This window comes from Colletes gigas, unplaced genomic scaffold (assembly GCF_013123115.1).
Source record: "Colletes gigas isolate AHSC1104 unplaced genomic scaffold, ASM1312311v1 Colletes_gigas_Sc00006, whole genome shotgun sequence".
In the NCBI taxonomy this organism is placed as follows: Eukaryota; Metazoa; Arthropoda; class Insecta; order Hymenoptera; family Colletidae; genus Colletes; species Colletes gigas.
Window position 1 is genome coordinate 2,518,870 of NW_025106635.1, and position 24,878 is coordinate 2,543,747.

General features: G+C 41.6%; 2 protein-coding genes across 4 annotated transcripts; one reads left to right on the top strand and one right to left on the bottom strand.

The window, feature by feature from the left end:
• Positions 1-19,447: 19,447 nt before the first annotated feature.
• LOC122395819 lies at positions 19,448-20,810 on the top strand. Of its 3 annotated transcripts, XM_043393698.1 has the most exons (5): positions 19,448-19,593; positions 19,675-19,760; positions 19,839-20,010; positions 20,118-20,246; positions 20,497-20,810. In XM_043393698.1, exons 1-5 carry the CDS (start codon positions 19,591-19,593, stop codon positions 20,731-20,733), a joined length of 627 nt encoding a protein of 208 aa, XP_043249633.1. In that variant the 5' UTR covers positions 19,448-19,590; the 3' UTR covers positions 20,734-20,810. The 3 variants fall into 3 exon arrangements, with proteins under 3 accessions (XP_043249633.1, XP_043249634.1, XP_043249632.1); XM_043393699.1 differs by having other exon boundaries at positions 19,448-19,735; positions 20,497-20,809; XM_043393697.1 differs by having other exon boundaries at positions 19,448-19,760; positions 20,497-20,808.
• An 883-nt stretch (positions 20,811-21,693) lies between these two features.
• Positions 21,694-23,743, bottom strand: LOC122395730 (AMMECR1-like protein). The gene is made up of 4 exons (XM_043393554.1): positions 23,465-23,743; positions 22,679-22,789; positions 22,404-22,609; positions 21,694-22,287 (listed from the first exon to the last, which is right to left on the bottom strand). Exons 1-4 carry the CDS (start codon positions 23,674-23,676, stop codon positions 22,121-22,123), a joined length of 696 nt encoding a protein of 231 aa, XP_043249489.1. The 5' UTR covers positions 23,677-23,743; the 3' UTR covers positions 21,694-22,120.
• Positions 23,744-24,878: the final 1,135 nt, after the last annotated feature.

The following is a 24,878-nucleotide window of genomic DNA, read 5'->3' on the forward strand; positions in this document are numbered from 1 at the left end:
CTGTTTCAGTAGTCTGCGCTCGGATATAGCGCGACGCGAAGTTTGCTTTCGAACAATTAGCGGTTTTATCACCTCGCAGCGTGATATAACCGCACACACTCCGACCCCCCGCGTCTCGCCACTTCTGTTCTAATCCTTAGACTGCAGTTCCAGTGCAGCCAGCGCAGATCCATCTGCGCGACAATCAAGCAAAATTTGCCAAAGTTCTAAGGGTAGAACCGCGTATCTTGAACGCGTAACCCGTGGAGTTCAACGATCCAACAAGACATCGAAAGAGAAGTAGATTCTACAGAAAAATTCCTTGTTCGTTTACAAATGCTAAAATTCGTGCTTCCATTTCATTATAAGTTCATGATTGAAATTTTTACGTCTAAAGTACTAGAACGAATAACAAATTTACGGGGAAAGAGTTCGCTACCTCAATTAGGTAGATTCTTGTGAAATTAAATACCAATGAATATCTAACGAGCTAAGTACAGGAAATTAAAATCGAATTTTACGACATAAGTTGTGAAGACAGCAATATCGACACAAAGGAGCCAACGATCCTCTTGCAGCTTCGAATAACTTTATCCCTGACCTATTTTCATCGTTTATGAGGTTGCACGAAGTGAATCCATCGAACGATGGCGTCAAAGGAGAACGACGTTATATCCGGGTGAGAGGTAATGAGATCTCTCTTCCCGATTGTTCCGGAAATGGACGACCGGAGACCAAGGCAGAAATCACGGGCGATCGTTTCGTTTTACCATGAAATATATCCTTTTTTTTCCTGCATTACAAAAAATGCAATCTACCGAATCGTTACGCCACGCACACCCGACCAAATCGTGCCGAGAATAAATGTAGATAATTTCGAGGCATTCTCGATGAACTGTGATCGATGCAAATTTAATTTGGAGGTTCAAAAATGAATAAATATAACACAACTAGGAATAGTAAAGGAGGAATAAGATGCATTTAAACCTGACTCTGCAATATATTCTAATAAATTTTGATCTTCAATGCGAATCGTGCGAATGTTTGCATGACAAACGACCAAAACCCGATCCCTTCGGTGGCCAGCAGATTCATAAATCTGTTTTCGATTAACAAAGTAATTTCCCGGAGAGAAAGCCTTTGCAGATATTCGAGCACGATTCTGTTTAAGAATGGAACATCGAGCGTCACTCTCGACCTACATCGGACCATTACGGGACTATACAATACGAATTTATGGATCTCCGACGTTACCTGCACAACGGAGGGCAAAGTAATTAGGTCTCCGGTCTTACAGTTTCCTCGAAAATGGAAGACGGAACTGAAGCGTAAGATAATCGACAGCGAAATGCCGCAGAGAAACCTGTAAAAAGTAGTACCACCGCTCGTGCAGCATGAGTACCATGCAACGGGCGACCTACATGTACGGGCGTGTAAAAAATATGTTTGCAATGGCTTTCGCGAATAAATGCAAAACCGAGCGAGCAGGGATTGATTAAAAAAACATCCACGGGAATTCGCGACGACGTTAAAATTTCAAATCATTTTTTATTCGCATCTCCTCGATAGAGGAACAACAAAGTATTGGGGTTCGGAGAATTTCAGATAACGTTGGATAGAGATTTTACCACCACCGTGTCTTTTATATTCGATAATCAATTGAATTAAAAAAGGAAGACGTTCTGTTTGAAATTGGCGCAGAACGCGCGTAACATGTAGAACGAAAACGCCGTGGGAGAAACTTTTCGCGAAGTTTACTCTCAGGGATTCAGGAATTATTCCGGCGTTTGCCGAAGCCACGGTGCTCCAACATTTGCACTAAGATCACGTACAAAAACGATCAGAGAATTGCCCCGGGTCAACCGCCCGCCCCGTTGGAAAATCGAATAGAAGTCGAGCGAGTTAAAAATTTATTCGTCCCGCGAGACGAATGCTCATTAAACGAAACTTTCTGACCCGTCTATATGAATTTCCTCGCCGCGAAACGCGACCATTGATTTTATTCGCGACGAGGTAAATCGCAAAGTTGCACGCCGCTCTTGATACAAGGGGGAAATTCGTCAAAAATCCAAAGTTCGCTCGCGGCCGGCCGCAAGAACGAATTTCAGTTCTCCAAACTCGGGGCTATTAGCAGTTTCAAAACAAATTCCATTTAGGTGGGAGTTATAAATACTGGCAGACGGGCAGCCGACGAGTAAACTGCCACAGTTTGTTGACCGACCGTCCGGAATATTTCTTGCGCAATGTCGAAATTCACGGAAAAGATAACACTGTTTGGCAATTAATGGTGAATATCGCGCGGGGATAAAGTTCGATAAAGTATCGCGGCTGAAAGTTCGTCCGCGCGTCCATACGACTTTGCATAAAACGATCGTGAAACTGGAACACCGCGAGCGGTTCAACAATTAAACGTTTGCCTTCCGCGAACACGAGAAACGGAACAAAACAGAGCCTAAAGAGCACGTTCCCGCGAACGCAACCGTGCCATTGGAAAGAAATATTTTAATACCCGGCCCGTTAACCCCGGGGCGGTATTAAACCCGCCGATGCGAAGACGCGAAACGAGGAAGCCCGTGAACAAGGGAAAAGCTTTGCGAGCTTTGACGACAAAAATCCAGCCTGTAATGAACAGGAGAGAAACATTCACCCCGCCGCTAAAAACAACTCGAAAAATTTTACTTCGCCGGGACAAAGGAGCACGTCGTTCGTGAGAAACGTCGCGTGATCGACGCGTTCGCATCGATCATTCCGTGATTCTATACAGAACGTTTAAAAAAATGCATGCAAATACTTGAGAGGAATTTAAACGAGCCGAGGAGCTTCAGTTTTCCAATTTTCTTCGCTCGTCATCGCACTTTGATCTTTCGAAACGGAGTGTCTACGGTAGTATAATCCTCATTAGTATTCTAACGCACGCTTCTTATGTCTCAGTAAATAGTTTAAGTGCTGAGTTTAATTAAACCTTGGGAAATCGAGTCACTGATCAACATTTCCTTGGCGCGAGTAGTTCGTTGTATAACTTTCGTCCTGGTCGAGGCGAATTCGAAATTCAATTACAGAGAGTAACGAACACGGAGCACGAGCCGTGTGTGTGAATTGAAATGGATTACCTATGGGAAGGAAGCATGGTAATTGTACGTGTCGCGCATCGAATGGAAGGACGACTCGAAAAATAGTTTTTTGTTCAAAGTTATTACGGCGTAAAGGCGAATAAAGGTGCGCTACGTCGCGTGGAAAAGCGATACGATCGAAAGTTTAAAGTATCCGGGAATATAAAAAGTATAACAAGACCGAAATAAAAGTGAAAGCTATACGAGAAGAGAATAAAACTGCCGACGTTCTTCGAGTTGTGCGGAAACATCGAAATTGGGGAGGGAAGTGGGAAAACCGGCGACAGGTTACATGGGGCCAGGTGACAGATCCACGACCATCTGTCTCCACATTTGGTTATGGTTCTGTCGTGGAAATCTTGCCGCTAATATCCGCCTCGGCGGCAAGAATGCAACGGTAGACCCGCTGCTATGACGCCATGATGGATATTTGCCATCTATCAGCGCGTGATCTGTTGACATCGTGCCGCTATGTCAGCAGCTAGTCTCACGTTTTCGTTATCAGTATGTGAATTTAATCTGATACAACAGTGTCCCGCGTTCGCTGCTGTTTTGCTGCGGCAAGCGTTCTAAAACTCTCACGTGATCGAGGGGACTCTATTGCGTTGCAAAAGTGTTCTTAAGAATCAAAGAATCACTTCTTTTCACGACTCTTTTTCATCCTCGAGATTAGAAGACTATCTCCTACGGGTTGAACGATAATTTTTCGAAATAACCGATACCAGAGAAGGTTGTTACGATTACTGTTATGGATCCTTTGGATTTCGCGCGTAGGAAGAGCATTTTGTGCGACGCGGCGAAGAACGAAAGGCGCAGAGTGCAAGGTATGCCGAAGTCGACGCGGCCAAAGTCAACGTTACTCGAAATAGTTCCATCGTTCCGTGCAGAGTCAACGTTAACTTTCTCGTCGCTGGAAGGGGGCGAAGTAAACTCCCATTCTTCCCGGGCAGCGAGGTGAGACGAGACGAGCGAGGACAGGTCGGGACCGAGAGGCGAGCAACCGCATTTACAACGATAAAAGATGAATGCGTCGCGAAAGGGGATCGCAAAGTTTAAAAGTGGCGCTTTCCATGCGGAAATGTATTTACGGAAGGGGGTGCGGGGGGCCAGGGGCCGAGGAAATCGAAAGAAGAGCGCGGTAAACGCCGAGAGGAAGCCAGAGAAGGCCCTCCCCCCCGCCGCCCTGGTCGAGGGAACAGGAAGAGGAACAAGAAAGAGGCAGATCGATGCGGTGGCTCGTGAAAAAGCGTCCGTCGTTCGCTACGGAAGCGATGGAAAAATAGAGAAACGTCGCGGGGGATGTATATCTGGGGCTGGTACCCTTTGCCACCCTTCGGTGCCAGCCCTTTTCCCGTCTGTTTCCTCCTTAGGCCACGAGTGCCTGGCTGCCGGGCGTTACTTCATTATACCGCGAAAGAAAAGCCACGCACGGCTGTAAAGTGAATCGTATCTCTCTAATTAAATTTTTGTCGTCGAGACTCGCTCGTTTACACCGGTAGCCCCGGCTCGCCGACAAACGGATGTAACTTCCGACTGTTTGGATTGCTCTGGAACCGGCGACGACGTTCTCGTTCCCGTCGAGATACGTTCGCGGAAGCTGCCGCGCCGGAAACAAGGTTGAACGCTCTGTCGAGAGTCGTGATCTTAACCCTAGAATGTCTAGACCTCTGCTCTATTTTCTTGTTTTCTATCTGTTATGAATCTGACGATCGAATTTATGATACGATCGTTTGCAAATACTGCTATTTTTGGGAGCAAGTGAATTGGATTTGCTTCACGATCGTAGCCGAACGAAGATTCTACTAATCGAAAGCCTATTGCTTTGCGTGCACCCTGACCTCGCACCAGATTCGATGCTCCCTAGAGTCCAACAGGTTAAGCAATATCCAGATATAATGGTACAATGCTAGAAGCTGGTGGAAATTGCGGCATCAATTTAAAGAATATATGAACTTAGTTTGTAGGAAAAAAATTGATGACGGAAAAAGCAAGAAACCCCATTCCGTCGAGAGGAACAAACGGAACAATCCCGCGAACGATAATCCGCAAAAGTTTCAAGATTCGAGCTAGCGGAAGAACTCATTAACTATGTCCGCAATGAGCATAGTAAATCCTACAAAAATATAGGGCCATAAACGTCGTTGCTGTTTAAACACGGGCACGCGTAATGCATGCTGTTCTTGCGCGTGCGGAACATTCGGCTGGAGCATTCTTGTCGACAGCCTGAATTAAACAGCACGAACATTAGAAATTGCGGAAGTAATTGATATTCGCAACTATACGTACGCCAACATATTAACAGACATTAATAAAACTTGTTTGAACTTGGAAAAATACTATCTTGTACTCCAGATTCTATAAAATAGATATTTCTGAAATTTTAATCTCTTCTTTGAAAGTAATATCGAGTAATACCGTTTCTAATCGTAGAGTCTAATATGTCAAACTTGTTTTGAGCAATGCTTTCTTTCTTCGAGGCTTCGATGTATTTGACGTAACGAAAACTGTTGTTTTCGAGTTTCATCCCCCGTGAACGACGTACCAAAAGAAATTGACACCAGTTTCTGGCGATGTAGCGCAAGGTTGCGTGGTCTGCCAAGCATGTATGCACCAACCGATCGTTTGGACGTGAGAAAGACGTCGGGTCAGGACTCGACCGGGCAAAGAACCCGTCGTTCGTTCGTTCGCCGTGGAAATCGACAATGTCTGGGGAATTTAAATCCGGTCCGGTGATTTTCGGCTTCGATGCTTGTCCGTGACACGATAATCGTTCGGATTGGGCGTGTATCGCCGCGGGCCAAGCGGGAAGACAGTGACAAATGGAGGTTAAAAGAGGTGGACGAGAGAAACAGGCCACGCAACCGTGGAGCACCTTGCCACTCGAGTTTATTTCTGAACACCCTGAGGACGACGTCACACGATTACCAGAATAGCGGGCATCTACGTCATGTCTGGGTAACCCCGAGCGAATTTCGAAGAGAAACGCGCGGCGAGAAGGAAAGGCGAACACGGTGGCGGAGGAACGAGGATAGAACCGTAGGAATGGACACGCATTGCTCGGTGAAGTGGAGCGATAAAGACGCTGGTCGTGCGGAAAAGCAGAACGCGGAGGAGTGAATGAGAAGTGTCTTCGGGGTCTCCGAGCGTCGGCTGCTCGAGAACACCACCGCGAAGAATTTATACCGATAGATGGCACCGTTATTGCCGATCTATCCGTCAAACGATGTCTGGGATTCCCAGGTACGCTAATGCAACAGGCGCGGACCGTCTCGAACTTTTAATGATGCCAATTTATTCGTTGAATCCCGTCTGGAATCTCGACGGTCAGGACCGCCAGGTGCGCCCGAGCGGTTCGCCATGCCAATTTTTATCGGTCGAATCTTCGGTCTCGGGGATTTTCCATTATGTTAATTCGCCCGTCGCGGGCGCCGAGGCTTTCCGCGGTGCCAATTTGCTCGTTGGATTCTGCTTGAAATTTTGGATCGGTCGGCTCCGGGAATCTTGACCGACAGTCCGGAGGTTTCTGTATTCGCTGTTCATTATGCAAATTCGTCGTGAAACTTCCCAAGTATCCCGCGATGCATGCGATTCCCGTATTCCCGGTGTCTGAGGATCCCATCGGAACTTGGAAAAGTGTTTAAGATCAACGTAACAATTTTCCAGAAGCTACCGGCTCGAATGAAAGTTTAACGAAGCGGCGTTTCGTAAACATTGTGATTCCAGTGATTGGGCCGGTATTTATTTTCGAAAATGGATATATCTTTCGCTATGGCCACCAATTCGCGAACTCTAACCTTTTACCGCATTTACCGTGTATATTAATTATTTACGATACATAATGCAATTCGATAAACCGCAAATTTCAATGTTGATTTAAACACAATTTGAAGGCGAGTTTATGAATCGCTCGACACTATCTTTACTTGGAACAGAGTTATAGCCTGACCTAGATCTTCTATAGATCATTGCACTCGTGTTTTATCACAATTCATTCTACAGTTATTTCGAATCCGAATTTCTCGTTTCATCGTTACAACGAACCCTCGAAATATTTATGTTAATGTGCTTATCGAGTTCCATCGGTGAATCTGAGTCTCTAGCGTGTGTCTGCCGGATCTTGTGCAATGGACGTGTTAATTTATTCATAGGATTCTGTTGCAAATATTGGACAGCGTTTGTCGAATCGGACCGGTGTCTCAGATTATATGCTGATTCGATCCAATCACGCGACGAGCCTTTTAAAGTGAATCTTTCCACCTAAATCCTGGACCAAACAATTCCCGTAGTCTTCTGCGTACGATAAGTGATGTGCAAAGTTCTACGATCGTTTGCAAAATTCTTTGGTTCGAAAAAGAATCCTCTTCGTTTATGAGTGGAGGAATATAATGCAACATTACGGATACGAAGCACGTCGAGAACTCTTTTGCAACACGAAGTGCGACTGGCCATGAATAAGAATAACCGGTACAATGAAAAAGATCTCGAAAATTGTTACGTATCGTACGTAAAGTTGGGATAATTTATCAAAAATGTATGTATTTATGTTTGGATGTGTATCGAAAAGAAACAATTTAGGATAATTGCACCTTAATTATGTAAGCTTTACTTGAAGGGCGCGTTTATTATCCAAACGTAAATCTGACTGTAACAGGCTACGAGAGACATTCCGGCCATTCCGTTATTTGCTAATTAATTAGCTAATTTGACAGTCGGAATTGCAACTCCAATCTGCAACAAATTCCAGGAAACCTGATACGATGTAATAGCGAATCATGTAAATCACAGCGAGCACAGAAATGGCAATAGAAATCGCATAACTACTTGCATTAATACCTAACCCAGTGAAACGCAATTTCGGGTGCCCGAAATGCTCGTAAATCCCGGTTACAGAATAATCGATAATTTTACTGCCGCGGAATATTATGGTTGGATAGTTTAAAATAATATTAACTACGATCGGAGGATTAAATTTCTGGGAGATTTAAAAACTAGAATCGTACAAGAACAGGTATTCACATATTCGTATTACCTGTTTCCATCGACGAAGGGTATGCAACATCTTTTGGTGCAATTTTCCGTTGCACCAAGTACACGATCGACCACAGGATCGAAATTACCGGGAACCACATGTTAATTTTAAAAATGCACTCTTTCGCGACAGTCCTCGAAAGAAGAAATCCTAATATTTACAATCGTTCAGCGTGACTAAACTATCGATGGTTTCGATAATCTTCCAGACTCCGATCCTAGAAACGCATCCCCTTAATTATCACACTTTCTACGCTTTCGAGCGATTCCGTAGCTTGTTAGAAAGGTGGAAAAGTATCAAGGGAAAAGATGAGAGATCATCGACCGTAGTCGACGCGAAGTGGACTCGACGAGACGCGTCTGAAAAAATCTCGACGAGACGCCCCAGATGTCGTCATACGTGCAGACGGCATATAGACACCAGCCACATTTCCGACATAGTCGTGCCAGGGTGTCGTCATCCGTGCACCTTCGAACGTGCACGATAGAAATCAAATGTCACGAGTCTTCAATTTCGGAGAAACGCTCTTGGCGATTTATTTTCGTCGAGAAATCTTTTTCCTTTTCACGGTCTCGAGCGAAACGTTGCTGGCTACGTAATTAGGACGGTTCTACGGCAACGTGCAGCTTCGATTTCGCGTATCACGTGCTTCGTAAAAGATCGTTTCGCTGATCCTCGCGATTATCCTCGATCGGGAATATACATCTCCGATTTCAGAGGCGACAATAGCGCGCGTTGGCGTCCAGCCAGCGGGCTTACTATTTATTTGTATTGTGACGCCCCTGCACGTGGTGGCGGTTCGATGACACCTGACACGGAAAATTGTTCCCGTGCGAACCGCGATTATTCCTGTTCCGGTCGTACGATTATTCCCCGGAAAAGTGCTCCGTTCCTCTTCGTGACGCGTACCCCCCGCGCGACAAGCACAGAAAACAACGTTTTTCACCAAGCTTTCGCCACCCCGGAACAAAAAAAAAAAAACGCGACACGAAACTCGTTCGACCGACGCACCCGCGACATGCGTGGGTTACGATTCGAGAATCGACTGCTCGATCCCTACCCTAAATTTAGCATTCTCGGCTGCGTCCCACATTAGAAGAATCGCGTATATACGTACGCGACTTCGACTGTGTTTATATATATATAAACCTGCCCTCCTGTGTGCAGCATTTTATTTAAACGTGTGTCGCGAGTGGCTTCGTGTGCCCCACATACAGACAACATTTATAGACGCGCTGTTTAAGTGTCAGCTGTGCGTTAGGGTGGTCGTCGAGCATGGGGAATTTCTTTTTCGCGGGAAAATAATTTTTACTAAATTCTTGAACGATTGGATGTCGATTCTACCATAGAGACTTTAAGAAATATTAAATTTTATTAAAGAAAAGAAGGAATATTAATCAGAATTTCCAACTCGCTTGATCGAGCATAATTGTCACTTCTCTATAAAGAAAACGATAAGAGGAACGAAATTTAATTCACGCGAGCTATTCGAACGGATAAATATACGAATTAATATTTAGCCGCGTGTAACTTGCGTAATTGCACACGGGGCGTACATCTTTCGATATCGTGCACATATTCGATCGCTTTCATAGTTGGAGCGTGCCAAAATATGGCAAACACGAGTGCAATTAAAGTCGCGTTATTATTAAACCGTTAATGCGAGATTGCCAAAATAGTAACGGACGATTCTCCGTTAAATTCTTTGGGAATTTCTGGTTGCACGCGAGTGGAAGACGATCAAACGTTTTTCGTCGCTGATAATCTCAAAGGCAATCCGGAATATTCGAAACGCTTAGAGACTTCCTGGAAATGCAAAACGATGCAATTTTGTGCAGACAGATCGCGATTTAAAGACGAAAGTGTGATGTCGACGCGCGAATGGATACCACCACGAACACCCATCACGGTCGCCAGACCCGATCTATCGATACTAATTGGCAACAACGACTGCTCATTAACGCCAAATATACCGGGCACCGCGATATATGTGTACGTCGAGTTAATGATGTACCGGATGTGCTGATACTCGTTAAAAATTAATGATGTTTTCTGGAAACTGGACTCGGAAAATATGTACGAAAATGACGGAGAATTTATAACAATATACGTTTAGAAAGTTTGCCAAGTATAAAAATAAAACGTCTTTGTTTAGTCTTTGTTGCAAGCTCGTCGAGGTAAAAATTTGTACATTTAGATTGTAATTTTTCTAGATCACAGCTTGGGATAAAGATCGAAGATTGAATAATCTATTTTTTTGTTATTAAAATATGCCTAGGTGGGAATTCTTCTATGAGCTTCAGGGTAAAATTGAATTGAATTCAAGGATGGAAATGTCGGCGAAGGTCTTGGTCGGATGGATGTTAATTATTGAGACTCGCTGTCGTTAAACCATACAGGTTTCAGTGCACATGCTCCTCCCAAACAATCCGCCGACACAATTAGGTTTACGAGCAAACCACGTTGCTCGTACTATCTACTACGTGAATAATTCTATCAACTTCCCGAGGCTCTACCTAGATATTAATCGACAATAATCGATGCAAATCCTCCCCCTCGGAAGTGACCACGTTCACCATTAGTGCTCGTGGAATCATCGAGCCAAATACGCCATGACTTCGACGCTTGTCTTGTTCCTTCAAACGTTCCAACGGTACACGAAATCCACTAAAATCGACGAGCTACCTTGGAACGTAAATTTTCCTATTTTCGTACGATTTTTATACCAACGAGTCTTTCTTCGTAGAAGTGGAATAGTTCCTTATTCTCGCATCAACGATCAATGAAAAATGGGAATACTGGAAAGTGGAACGCAGTTTCTTTTTAAAGGGGAGGCAGAAAAAATTGGTGCATAAAAATATTGCACGCTTTGACGACATGTAATCTTCCTTTGATCACATTTCTCTGTTACGAACGTAATCGCGTGCTCTCTGTTCTTCGAACGCAAAGTTGAATGTGTTTCGCTCGTTTCCTAGTGTAAAAGAATCTCCAGGAAAACGCGAAAATAGGAGATACTTCAAATTATCAGTCTTTATTGACCGAAAGTCGTATCGAAACGGTTAAGTAGCAGCGTGTGGCTTGAAAATAAGACCGTTCGGTGTGCAACGCTGTTCAGAACCCGATCAAACGCGTAACACATTCGATAGACCGTCGGTCTGACGGTGCTCGTGACGCGCCGATGTAAAATGAAATCGGAACAGATCGCTGCAACGTTCGCGCAGCGTAAACGAAAACGCGAGTATCGCGTGGAACAGTCGAACAGGCCACGAAAATTACCATGCAATCAAATTACAAAACTGTTACACCGGACACTGTATGCTCGAGCGCGCTGCGTTCTACATAAATCATTCGCGCCGATATCAAGCGAACGTTAAAATAGACTTCGCGTCCAGTGAAACGTTAAACGATGATTTCTTCATCGACAGTTGTTCCGAGCAGTAAATTTTTACCGTTCGTCGATGCTTGCAAATCGAAAGCTGAACAGTACCGTATCTTTTAAATTTTATAACTGTGAAACGTTCTAATAAAAATAAGCTACTTCTAGGATTACAATAAGCTATGAAAAATGTGATTCTTTTTTGCCTGAACGGAAATATAATACTGTAATGTAGAAACGTCGCGCCAAACAAGATTAATGAATTCACAATGTTTCGTCGAATTTTCTGTTTAATATTGTAATGGTCGATTAGCGCAATTATATATACATCATCGCTTCGCCGCCACGAGCGATGATTAAACTCTCTAATATTAAACGAACCGTGGCATATGTATTATGATTTCACATCGAAATGCGCGAAGTTTGCACGTGGCTTACTCTCGATTTGATATAGTTATCTCAGCTAATGTATACACTGTGTATAAATTGCTGATCGTTTAAAAAAGTCTCCGCGCTATTTTAATCAAATTATACCGATGAAACATACACGATCTCAATGTTCTTTGGTATTGCAATGCCCCACAAAACTCACGTTCAGCCATATCTCTGAAATAAACCGATAATATAAATGTATAATTTTGGTTAATTTCGAACTAGAGAATTTGGCGATGCTTCTGTAAAATCGCGCGAGAAATTGATGTACCAGACGGTAACAAATATTCTGACATCGCGCGCAGCCTATCGGAAATACTCTGCGTGCAGTATGCGGTTGGAATTCATCGAATTCTTCAGATTTCGGCATAATAAATTATCAGATGCGTCAAAGGGCAAATAATTCGTATCGTTGGATAATAATAACGATTAACTGCTAGTTAAGAATCTTCCCGGTAAATCTCGTTAATCGATAAAAGCAAAACGGACGAGAAGATCCAACGGAAACGTGTTCGGATCGATGGGACCGCGCATAGTTCGATCGTTCGCGAGAAGAAGATCGGAAAAGCGGAAAGTTGTAAAACTGTGAACGTTATGCGTACTGGTTTCGAACTAACATTAACGATCTCGGTTAATCCAGGCGCAGGAGGCCTCGCAGTGGAAACCAATACTATGAAATATCTGCGAACTCTACGCGAACCGGAAGCCACCGCGAATTGTTTTTCCGGAACTTCCCCAGACGGCGCGCTGTGCAGGTGCAGCTGCGAATAGGTATTCCTAAAGCTGCCAGAATCCAATTTAACGTCGCCCTACGCCACCCACGCCTTCCGACACATTTTAATCCCGAGTATTGTCTACCTGCCTCGATGGAGTCATTATTGACGACTTCCAACAACTAGATACGATTATCCGTCGCTCGTTATTCGTATGCAAAACGCGTTTATGTCGCTGGTCCGTCTCCGTTCCCTTCGAACGATCGCGTTTATGCGTCCTTTTGTTTCGTTCGATCATTCGTTGGTTCGACGACGACCACGTTCGAACGATTTTATAGTTGAAATTAGATCCGAGATCGGTACAATAATTTAATAAAAGAATGCTACGATAAACTTTGACTATTTGGGTATTTCAGTATCGTTCTTCTAATATTATTACTCAAAAGGTATAATAAAACGTTTTCGATCAAGTATTTTATTCTTGAGTCGCGAAAAAGAGAGGAAAAATATCCTCGATACATAATAGAGCAAAGAAGCAAATCAATTAGCCAAAGTTTCGCTTTAATACTTAAAAATAGCAAAAGCGAGAGAAATTAATATTGAAACTAGACATGCACTTACCACGCTTCGGAAACAAGGCTATTCTATGCGGAGTATAGCTAGGAAATTGAAAGTATCGTGCAAGATCGCCCGGAGCAAGGTAGTTTGAAAGACAAACAACAGCCAAGAGTCGGAATCACGTCGAGAGCCGAAGATATGAGAATAAATATTATCAGTAAACGAAACAGACCGCTAAAGGTCTCGGAAATTCGTGGTGAAATTAATAGAGAACCAGTCCGAACCCGATGGAAATTCATGAAATATCGTCCAACTATTGTTTTACTATTTTGTATTAAAAAAATTCGTGCGTATCCTCAAAGGGTGAATAACAAACTGAGAGAAATTCTCGTATCGAAAAGTCCCGCGGTTCTTTTGTAAAAAAAAAATTTACAAAGAACTATTTTTCCGTCTGCCTTTGACAGAGGATCCCCTTGGAGATGCTCTCGGAGGAAGATCCTGTTTCTCACGATTCCCATGGCGATTCGAAACTTTTGGCGGGTAGTGTATGTAGGTAAATGGCTGGTTTTCTGCGAAACGGCGAGCGCATCCCGCGAGAAGAGTAAGTACATAAGCCCTCGGCCCACTTCCCATTCATTGCTCTCATTATCAGCCACGCTGTCTCCCCTCTCGTCCTACGTCGTCTACGTTCCGCATACATCACGCCTACGTGCCTCCCACACACCGAAACCGCTACAAATTTACCTACCAAAACCCCCGGTAAACCGTCGTTCGCAAATGAGGTGCGCGCACGGAAACCCACCTCGAAAAAGCTACGAGGGGGATAAATTAAAAAATATGCGTACACCCGGCGAACCTGGAAACAGCAAAAAGTTGGATCTCGAGCGAATAAATCGATGCCTACGCTGGCTGGTGTGCATGAAAACAAGCGAGGTTTCGGCGACACCGCGAGATCAAAGCCGACAAATTCAAACAAGAAACATCTAGCCGACGATATAAGTCGCGATAGTTGTTACGTTTCTGTGACTTCAAAAGCTAGTTCTCGGGCTGCATAGCGCGAGAAGTTTGGAAACACTGCCACGGGCGTATTTATCGCTAAAAGCATTCGATTGCTTTCGCAGCGCCTAGGAATTCTGGCTCGCCGTGTCGCGGGCTAAAAGTCTTCGAAACGACGAAGCCCCGTCGTTCTTATTTTGTCCCAATATTTGCCCGCGGCGTTCGCAAAACTTAGCGAACCTTATTAAAGTTTCGGCTCGCCGCGGCGTGATCGCGTAAGTGGTCTCGGGATTTAAATAATTCCGCGTGCAAACATATTCCAATTGCTTTCGCGCGACCCGATTTTCTCCCGCGGGCCTCGTCTTGCGCATTTAATTACACACCGTGCCGCGTTATAAAGCATTCCTTGCCGCCATCGAGTGGTCGTAATTAAGTTTACTCTTCATTATCGTCGTTTCGAAGTTGTTTGGACAGAATCTTATTCGAAACAGACAATATACAGTCAAATTCCGGACATTCTATGCAAGATAATTGTATTATACCTAAATATGAAGCGATGAGAACGAGGATTTGGATCATTTTGATGCGGTTTTTCCCACTTTACGGGGTTAAGGAACAACTATCCGAACATTCTTAGATTTTGTACATATTCTTCGATAAAATACGCGTCGTTTGCATTTTGAAATATTAAAATGGTCCAATCCGTTCGGGAGTTATGATTTTTTAAACATACGCATGAAATTTCAGGAGAATCAGGGAATCAAGACAGTCGTGGTCAGACGCTGTATATTCGGTAAAGAATTTTTTCCTCGAAAGTGCGTAGGAATTCGGGGGTATGACTATCCACCAAAAATGATTGTAATCGACCACCGCAACTAAAAATAATTTTTCCAGAATGATTTGAAACTTTTCAATTTGGTCGAAAAATTTCGCACCTTCTCGAATTTTTTTCTCGAAAGCGAATAGGATTTCGCGAGTATGTCTATCCACCAAAAATGATTGCAATCGACCACCGCAACTAAAAATAATTTTTTCAGGACGATTTGAAACTTTTTTTTGCCGAAAAATTTGTCCACGTACACCCTACCGATTTTTCTTGAAAATTCGTTTTTCATGTCTAATAAATTTGTTCGATGCTCTACGGAAATGTTGTTTGTGGTCAATCGAGTACTCGTGAGAGAGAATGGTCGAGCGTAGCCCTCTATCGACGAGCACGTGATGTGTGGCCACAGTGGGATTACGTCCACTTTAAACGAGGTCCTTATCGCGGTGTTTGGCCTATCTAGTATCTCGACGAGCGTGAAAAAATGTTCGTTGGTCTCCGTAAGACGAGATGCACCGGCGAGAGAGGCTGCCACCGAGGCCGATAGTTTTCAATTTCTGCGATGCAGGCGCTTCGTAGGCAAAGACGAGGAGAGAGTCAAGGATGGTTTACGGGTCGGTGATTTGCTTACCCCGAGAACCCGCGAGGCTTTTATGCATGCCGATGCATGTACATTTTATATTCATCCGCGCGTTTCTATACGTAACGCGTGCACGGTTTTCTATATTTACGCGGCCCCGCGATCGGATCCGTGGGACTGCGTGAAACGCGAAAACAAACGGAAACGAACAACCGTCTAGGCTTTCTACGCTAAAAGTAGGGTAAAATGTATAACGGTGGTCGACAATGACCCAGTGATCGAGACTTTCAGTTAAATATTAACGCTTCTACTGTCCCTGCCTGGGATCGCGAACACGACCGAAGAGCAATAAATATTCTACCATCGTTTCTAAGTACTGGGTATCCATTGTGCTTGCGACGCAACTAGAATTTTCATACATTTTTCTGATAATTGACTCACATGTGGATAAACTTTGTATATTGTTCCATAACTTTGTCTTAGTTGTAACTATTCGAGTCCCTGATTCAAACTCTTCTGGGTTAATGTTACGAAGGAGGTCGATCACTGTTTAAACGTGCACCTGTGATCGACAGAGGTGTCGATTGCTCGCTCAATGGTCGTTTCTAAATACAGCAGAATCTCGATTATTGCACGAGAGCCTCGTTCATTGCAATGCGTTGACAAGTGGAAGAGATAGTCGCTTAACAACGAGTGAGACTGAAGGGGGGAAATAATTGATAATAATAATCGAAGATACCGCGCAAGTGGAACTCCTGATCAAATTTACTTGACAAAAGTACTGGACACTTATGTTGCTTTTAACTAAATAAATAGTTTGTATTAATATATCACCGCAACGTGTAAAGATATTTCAAGAAAAGTAGGTGTGTGCCAATACTTTGTTTACCTACTCTACATCCTTCTACAGAACACTATTAAGAATGTTGCGAAATCGTGTTTGAATTGGACATTTTTACCAATTTCGAGTACTTTAACGTCTAATTCGCCTGGACTATTTTGGGAGGGGCCAACGAGCTCGACGAGATACGTGCTTCGTCCAAGTAGATCACGGTCAGGAAAATTTGAGGAACGCTGATTCGATTTAATTTGGTTTAACGAACGATCGATAAACGAAAATTCCGATTCTTTACACCGTACGAATTAATCGAACCGTTGCTGCGCAAATTAAACTCGCGGAGCTTGTTATCTTATGAAAGGAGCCAACACCTCGGTGGGAATCTATTGTCGGCGATGAAATAGCGTAAATGTGTACCGGCCGTGATCTAAGGGAAGGGAGGATCGAATGGACGCCACAATGGATTCGGAAATATTAAATGAAACGATTCGAACCATCGCGATAGGTCATCGCGAACAATACCGTGCATCCATTTCTGTGCCAAAAATTTTTGGAGCGAACTACTTTTTTACCCCCTCCCCTCTCTCGCGAACGATAGGCTTCAATGCGGAATTTCGCCTGCATTTCTATTCTTTCGTAGTTCAGGGTGCATGCCAAGTGTTATTTTCCTTGGTTCGTTCTCCAAATGTTTGCTCGCCGCGTGGAGAAAACGAAAGGATCGATAAACGGTCGTCGTCGATTCATTAACGGCAATTACGAGACGCGTGCACGATATCGTTCTGGAAAAACACGCTGATTTACGAGCGTTATATGTATTAACGCGGGGAACTTCGTTTCCCGGAGATGCAAAGCGGTTTTGAAATTCTTTCCATCGATCGGTACGCGTGCACAGAGAGAGAGACCCGGTGCTTGCCAGCACGTGGTACGAAAGAGTGCTTACTCGTTTTTGTCGTAGCCGAGCAAGGGAACAACGAGCATTCAATATTATGAAAAGTACATCGAAAGACGTTATTTAACCCTAACGATACCAAGATCACTGTAAAAACCTGAAATAAAGCGTTTTTTTGCGATTTTTTTTTGGTTTTCACGGTGGTCTTACCCCTTGAAATTATTAAAGCCCACGATTTGAACAATAATTAGAGACCCGTTCGAGAAAAACTTTGGCTTTAAAAGAGGAGTGTTAGAGAAGAATCGTAAATAAGAAAGGAACCATTATCAACGCCAACTTATTAAAATAGAGATCAACTCCTCTCGAAGTTAAAATAAACACGTTGCAGATGACCGCAAGAGAGGCCAGAAAGAAGAAGAGAGGAAATTTCGAGAGCAGAAGACTCGTACAAGCGACTGAGCCCATGGCCGTGAGTTCCTCGTCGCATAACCGTGGTAAAAGAGCCCCGCCAGAGCTGAAATTATTGCGTTTTCTTGGCCTGGGTCCAAACACCGACAACTAACAGCCGTGTGATTATTGCAACACAGTCTATACTGGCCTACATCGATATGGCCGAAGAACGTGCATTCGATACGTCGATTCGTCGATCCCTTCGATATCGTTCGATAATTTTCACGCGCCGCGAGACGGGTTACAAAAGGTATATCGCGACAACGAGTTAACGATCGAACGTTAAAAACGAGGAAAATGGAGTTGCACGAACCGGGAGGCTTATCGGCTTTAATAACGACCCGCGTCTCCGCAGTTTCCACGCTGAAAAGACGCGAAACGGATTCACGGAACCACGTACCATGTTACATTGCACGTGGTCGAAACTCCAACAAGTTACATTTGACATTTACATCGGGTCTAATGATCGCGCGCGATCACATCGAAAGCGATACCCGACTTTCCTGCAGACACGCGACCTCTCTTGATTAACTGTGTAATTCAAGGTCGAGCGTATCGCGCAACTCGCGCTCGCGCAAGAAAACCAACAATAACAACGGTGTCGCGAATTCTTTGTGGAAAGCGCGGCGTCGTCGATTGAACCGCTCAGGGACATTCGGTCGTACTGTCATTCGTTAAAAGCCCCATCGCACGTGGGAGCTCAATACGTTCGGTGTCAAACGGGAAAGATTAAAGAGGCATGCAACTGACAGCCAGATGACAGCTGACCGAGTGACCCGTGCGTGTCGCCCCTCCCACTCGTCGATTCTGGATTCTACACGGAATCGACAAGTTCGTAGGGGCGGCTTTTGTTTTAAGAGAATACGAGAGCTTACCACCTTGCTTACGAACTGGCATCCTCTTTGGCGACGGATAAAATCCCTGATGTGCACGTACGTCGGAGCACAAAGTGTGCAGGGGCAGAGGGTGGACGACGGGTTTATCGTGTAACGGCACTACTTTACGGAAGGGAAGAAGAAACGCGAAAGAGAGTAGCACAAAGCACGGCGTGTCACTTCGATACTACACGATCGCGCACGGTACACTATTGTCACGCAAATCGGCGACCTGTTTCACGGTTGGCGTAGACGGGCACGTACTACACGGCTCGACACGTCACTCGCGAGACCTCCCGGTGGTCCGTCGAAACGTGGTAAAACGAAACGGATATAAACACAGGCCGCCACCACTCGGCCACGGGCAATATGGCGTCGCGCTTACTCTAGCAGCCGGAAAACTGACTGGTCGCGAGAACGCCACCTCCGATTGGTCGATCGCACCATGTGTGACGTCAGGTCGCCTTGTGACGCGCTACCCCGTAAAAGCAACCCCTCGCGAGTACACCGACGAACGCGCTCGTCTACGATTTTCCTAAGACGTCAATAAAATGTCACCCGTGATACTTGAAATTGATATTTTTATCTAAGAAATGCCTTGCGGGGAATAGTATTTTTACGTCGTTGTAAATTCTAATGTTAATTTGATATTTATAAACAAGATTACGGAAATATCGACGGCTTAATCAGAATTCACAGTTGTACTTTGATGCGTCACCAACACGCGTCGCCAGCTGTCGAGGCTTGTAACGTGCCATCTTGCGGTAGCATCTGAAATAGAAATATAACAAGCATTTTTGAGGTCTTATTTTATTTGGCACGTTATAACAAAACAGAAACTTGATAGTTTAAGAACAACTTGTAAATTTAATTGTATCTGTATAACGGTTCTAATGTCTATATCAAAAAGTCCTATGATAGTTTAGCAAATTTTATATACACATGGTATTTCATATAACCTTTCATTGTTGTTTATAAAATTATAAAATGGCATTAATACCTCTAAGAAGCTGGGATGATTTACAGAAGGGTGATATTATAAACATACCAATATCCGATGCTGTTGAATGTCAAGAAAAGATAATCAGAAAGTGGGAACCACAATCTGAGGTGTATGTATCAACAAACAATATTAAATAATATGAAGAACCTTTTCTTTTATGATCAATTATTATTCTTTTTGTAATAAGGTCAGCATTTAAATATGGAGGTCCGATTATTTCATCAGCAGCTACTCTATCCAGCTTATTTATCAATAGCATGTTCAGACGTAAATTAAAATTACGTAACCATGGCAGACTACTTTCAATGTTGAGTTTAACAACTAGTTCATACCTGCTTACAAATGTACTTCACAATGAGGTATGTATAGACTATAATAAACTTTCAATTAAATGAATTCATGTCCTTTAAAAATTAATACAGAAATATTATTGAATAACATTTAACAGATAATTTCTATTTTTCAGTGGGTTGAAAAAAAAATAATGTTATATAGTTTTAAATGTCCATTATGCCTTGAAACAAGAGCATCTTCAATTGTAAATTTCTGTGGTATAGTGTATCCATTACTTATGGCACCTACATTAAATCTTGCTGTAAGACCATTTTATTCCTACACTTATTGTTTCTCATTAGGGGTGTGCGAGAACCCGATTGTCGGGACGAATCGGGATAAGGTCGAGCTCCCGAATATTTTGAGAATCTCGAAACTTTCGGGTACCCATCCCGATCCCGAAAAAATTTCGTGTTCCCGACTCGACCCGGCCCGATATTTCGGGTTGTCGCGCACCCCTATTTCTCATATTTGGTGTAATTCTTTATCCATTTTTTCTGATAATCATATAGCTTGCTGGAGGTATAGGATTAAGGGTACCACACATTACAGAAGTAAGAGAACTTTCGAAATTTTGGTGGAGTGTTGTTAAACCAGGGGTTACTCATATTACAACCCTATTCATTGCAAATTCAGTTATTGCTAGCCAAGTAACGAACCAACAAATTTTATCAATGGAAACTGTTCGAAATGTTTTATTACGAATTGAAGACTATCGACGAGAATATGAAATAAAACCGTCTGAATAATTAATTCGTTAAATAGTTGCATACGTACGGTTGCACATATAAGTATAAACTGACATATGTATAACTATATAAGTAAATGTTTGTATAGAAAAAAATATACTTTATTTAATTTATATCATATTTAAATACCACAAACTGCCTGCAAATAAAAAAATTTTCAATGATCCCAAACATTCTCAGAATCCAGCACACCTCAGCCATATACACTTTAAGTCTCACCAATTCCGTTTTTCTAATGACAATGGATTGGAACAAAAGTTTTATAATACCAGTTTTGCCAAGTATGAAAATTATTACATTCTTCTTTGTAGCATACAATTATAGTTTCATTCGCATACCTGGTATATACATTTTAAAATATAACTTAAATATTACTGTAATTACAAGAAGATTTTTTTATAACTTAAATCATAACAATAAACTGTTAATGAGATCATTGCTTTCTAAATAATTAATATGTGCCCTATAGGGGTGTGCGAGAACCCAATGGTCGGGACGAATCGGGAAGTCGAACTCCCGAATATTTCGAGAATCCCGAAAATTCGAGAATCTCGAAACTTTCGAGTATCCGTTCTGATCCCGAAAAAATTTCGTGTTCTCGCACACCCCTAATGCCCTATAATTACAATTGTGACTATATATATGGCAACTTTCTAAGCTGCAAATATAAACGAAGACGTCACCATTGGGTACAATACATATTTTTCAATCAACCAACAGAAAATCATTACATGCTGAAAATTTATTATAACCAGCTAATTTAAATAGACAATATTAATTCCAATGCTTTTAAGTTAACATGTCACAGAGTATTGTTATACTTTGCTATACATATTCAAGACTGTATAAAATCTTTTAACTGCATTTAATACATATAACAATCTTAACATACTTAATATTTTATTTGCAAATAATAGCTGTGAAAGAACAGTGTCACTATACCCGAGGTTCTATTATCTTTATTAAAAAATATATTATAAAGTATCTAGATGAACATGAAAAATGGAGAATATATAGGCACCAATTTAAATAACAAGAGGTTATGTTCAATTCCCTCGAATATAATTGTTATTATTGCACTCCAAAATTCATGTTTCTTTGTAGGAAGACATTGGCTGTGATTATAATGATATAATAACAGAAAAAAAAGTCTGAAATGTTCCCTTGAAAAAAATGGACGACTTTGCATACATAATTTAATCAGAAAACCAATAGATATAACAAAAAAAAGGTGATCAGATTTTACCATAAGTAATGTTTGTTGACTGGCCATTATCTTATTAATATATTGTAAACAAGAATTAACTCTAATAGCATTGAAATAATAAATTTTGCTAGCAATTTGGCAGAGAAAGAGGGGCCCTTTATTAGGACCCCTTGGCAGTTGCTAGCATCTTTGACTTTGCCAATGAGTCATATAATCCTGATAGCTTACAGTCACTTTTTCACTCTGGTATCGAGTTAACTTTACACTGCGTCTAATATCAGGAGTTACTAATCCTTTATACCCACCTTTATGTAGCAAAGAATCTATTGTTTGTATCTGGTCCCACCCTAAACATGGGAATTTCTAATTTGACAGAGTTATTATACAAATCAATTATCCCTATTCATTTCATGAAGAAATTCAAAATAAGACCTTTAGACTTATAAGAAAGTAATATGCAAACCTTGTTCCATTGCTACATCTGGTAAATAAGTAGCAGTCCGCTTATTGCCCTTCTCATTATGAAACTCAATACGTATTCCGTGAATTCCGACTTCCCAATCTAAATAATCTGCTCCATCTTCAAAATGTCGAAGTATGGAAACACTGACATGCAAACGTGGTAGTTCATCCCGTGTTATTGGATTAAATCGAGAGTCCTTAAAAGCACTATGAGATACAATACATTTAAAATTCTTAACAAAATACTATTTGCTTCAACTACATATTGAGTAATACCTAGTGGCTGCATATTCCCGCAATCCTGTATGTAAATGCATTGCATTAAATGTGCCAATGCAGCCTCGTAATCTCATATCTTTGCCAATAGTCCATGTTACAAATAATGGGCTTCAAAGTTGAATGTAAATATTACATTAGCATATAGATAATATGATAATGTTATTAGATTTGTTAATGTATCAATACTTCTAGTAATTTGATATTAATCTGACAATTCAAAATTTGCTTTGAAATAAAAAGTATATAAATAAGTATGACATTTGCCACATAAAAATGCAACAGTTAGAAATTATAATTGAAGTAGCATGTAAGAGATATGTGAATCGCGTATGCATGTGCACTGTGAATTTCTATTTAATATCTAAAATACAAATAAACATGTATGTACCGAGATACTTAAGATACAGTAATTGACCTAAAAATCTAACGGTTTATTAGGATATATGGTAAGGTAATTAAAGTAAGAGATATTTGCAGTGATTCAATTATTTTAAAATTTAATGCGAGTTCTTCGTATACATAGTTCGATCATATCACAAAATTGTGGATTATTTTAAATTCTATATTCGCAAGGGAAAACTTGTGACCTTTAATTAAAATTATATACACAAAATACAGATATTAGTAACAAATGAACTTGGAAATATTGGAGATAGAAAGACGACCAAAAACATAATATTAAACACTACACATTCAAGGATACGAGCAAAGAAAAACAAAACTCTACAAAGAATGGAAGATGAAAGCAAGAGATGTGAAGCGACATCAGTGGAAGATACTCACTATGCTTCGTTGCTGAAGTTGGGCGGTTTTGGTGGATCTATTTGGTGCAGTTGGCAGTAAAGAACATCGAAACAATAAAAGCCCATCTCAGGCTGTACTATTATGGAGTTCCGTATACGAATGCCATTCTGTAAACTCACGGCACCGTTGCACGGAACACTGGAAGAGTTGTTTAGCTTCTGCTTTTTCGTTCCGCAACAACCAGCTGCCATGTTTTCTTATTCAACCTCTGCAACTACGGCGCACACGAGTGATTTCCGAACTGTTCATCTCTCGTTCACCGTTACTATTGCATACTAAATTGTGCGCGCGTTCCGCTAGGTGTCTTGCTTGAAGGGTTTGTGTAGACAGCAGTCTTCCCTCTCACTCTAGCTGCGAGAGTGGGGGAAGCGGCCATGTTCCGCTCGGCGTGAAGCCGCATGGCGAGCCTTATTCTAGTCTCATAGTTTGCAGAGGTGTCCACACGTCCCAGTTATTTTCCAATAAGCAGCTCCTTTGTTACCGTTACGCTGGACGCATTCATTCATCCATTCATTCATCCTACCGAGTCCCTTTCCTGGAGCCTGGAGATACGTAGGTGACATTTTCCCACATTTGAAGCTCTTTACTTTTGTCGTTTGAGAAGCAGCCATTTTATTGCCCGCCATTTTTCTAACGAGTTTACTATTACGAATGAAAATTCAAATTCCTTCAAGTTTTGCATTTTATTTGAAAACTTTAGACAAATTTGTAATTCATCGGATATTAATTGATTAATTGATTAATTCATCAATTTTTCAATTTTCCGTAATGGTAACAAATCGTTAAAATACAATCATTAATAATGCCTTACAATTATAGTATCATGATAACACTGTATATAATCTGAAACGCAACGATTACTTAATTACTAAAATATCGAATAATTATTGTGTTATTCCATAAAGAAGCATTATTTAATATCATAGAAATGTTCATAGAGACGGGAATATAAAAACAATCGACTTGATAATATAAAATCTTTATTCATCAATCCTAACTATATAATAAGTTAGTAGCACGGTTTCTTATATTTTTACGATCTTGGATTTTCTATTTCGTATGAATCCACATAGGTAAAAATTCGTTTTAAACTATTAAATGCAAATGTGATACCAGGCACAATGCATTTTTATATGTGGAAACATTAAAAATATTTCACATTCCAAGTTAGAATGTTAAATTTTTCTTTGTATAATCATAAACATTTTTATATTAATTATTTGTACATCTCTATTTAATTTTAAGTAACACAGTTGAATTAAGAATATATGAAGAATAATTTCAATTATCTGCATATGAAAAATTTATTGCATTTGAAAAGAATAGACTTATATGTTTTATGTAACATTGTATGCTTTACAATATTCTACACTGATACGCAATCATAAATTCA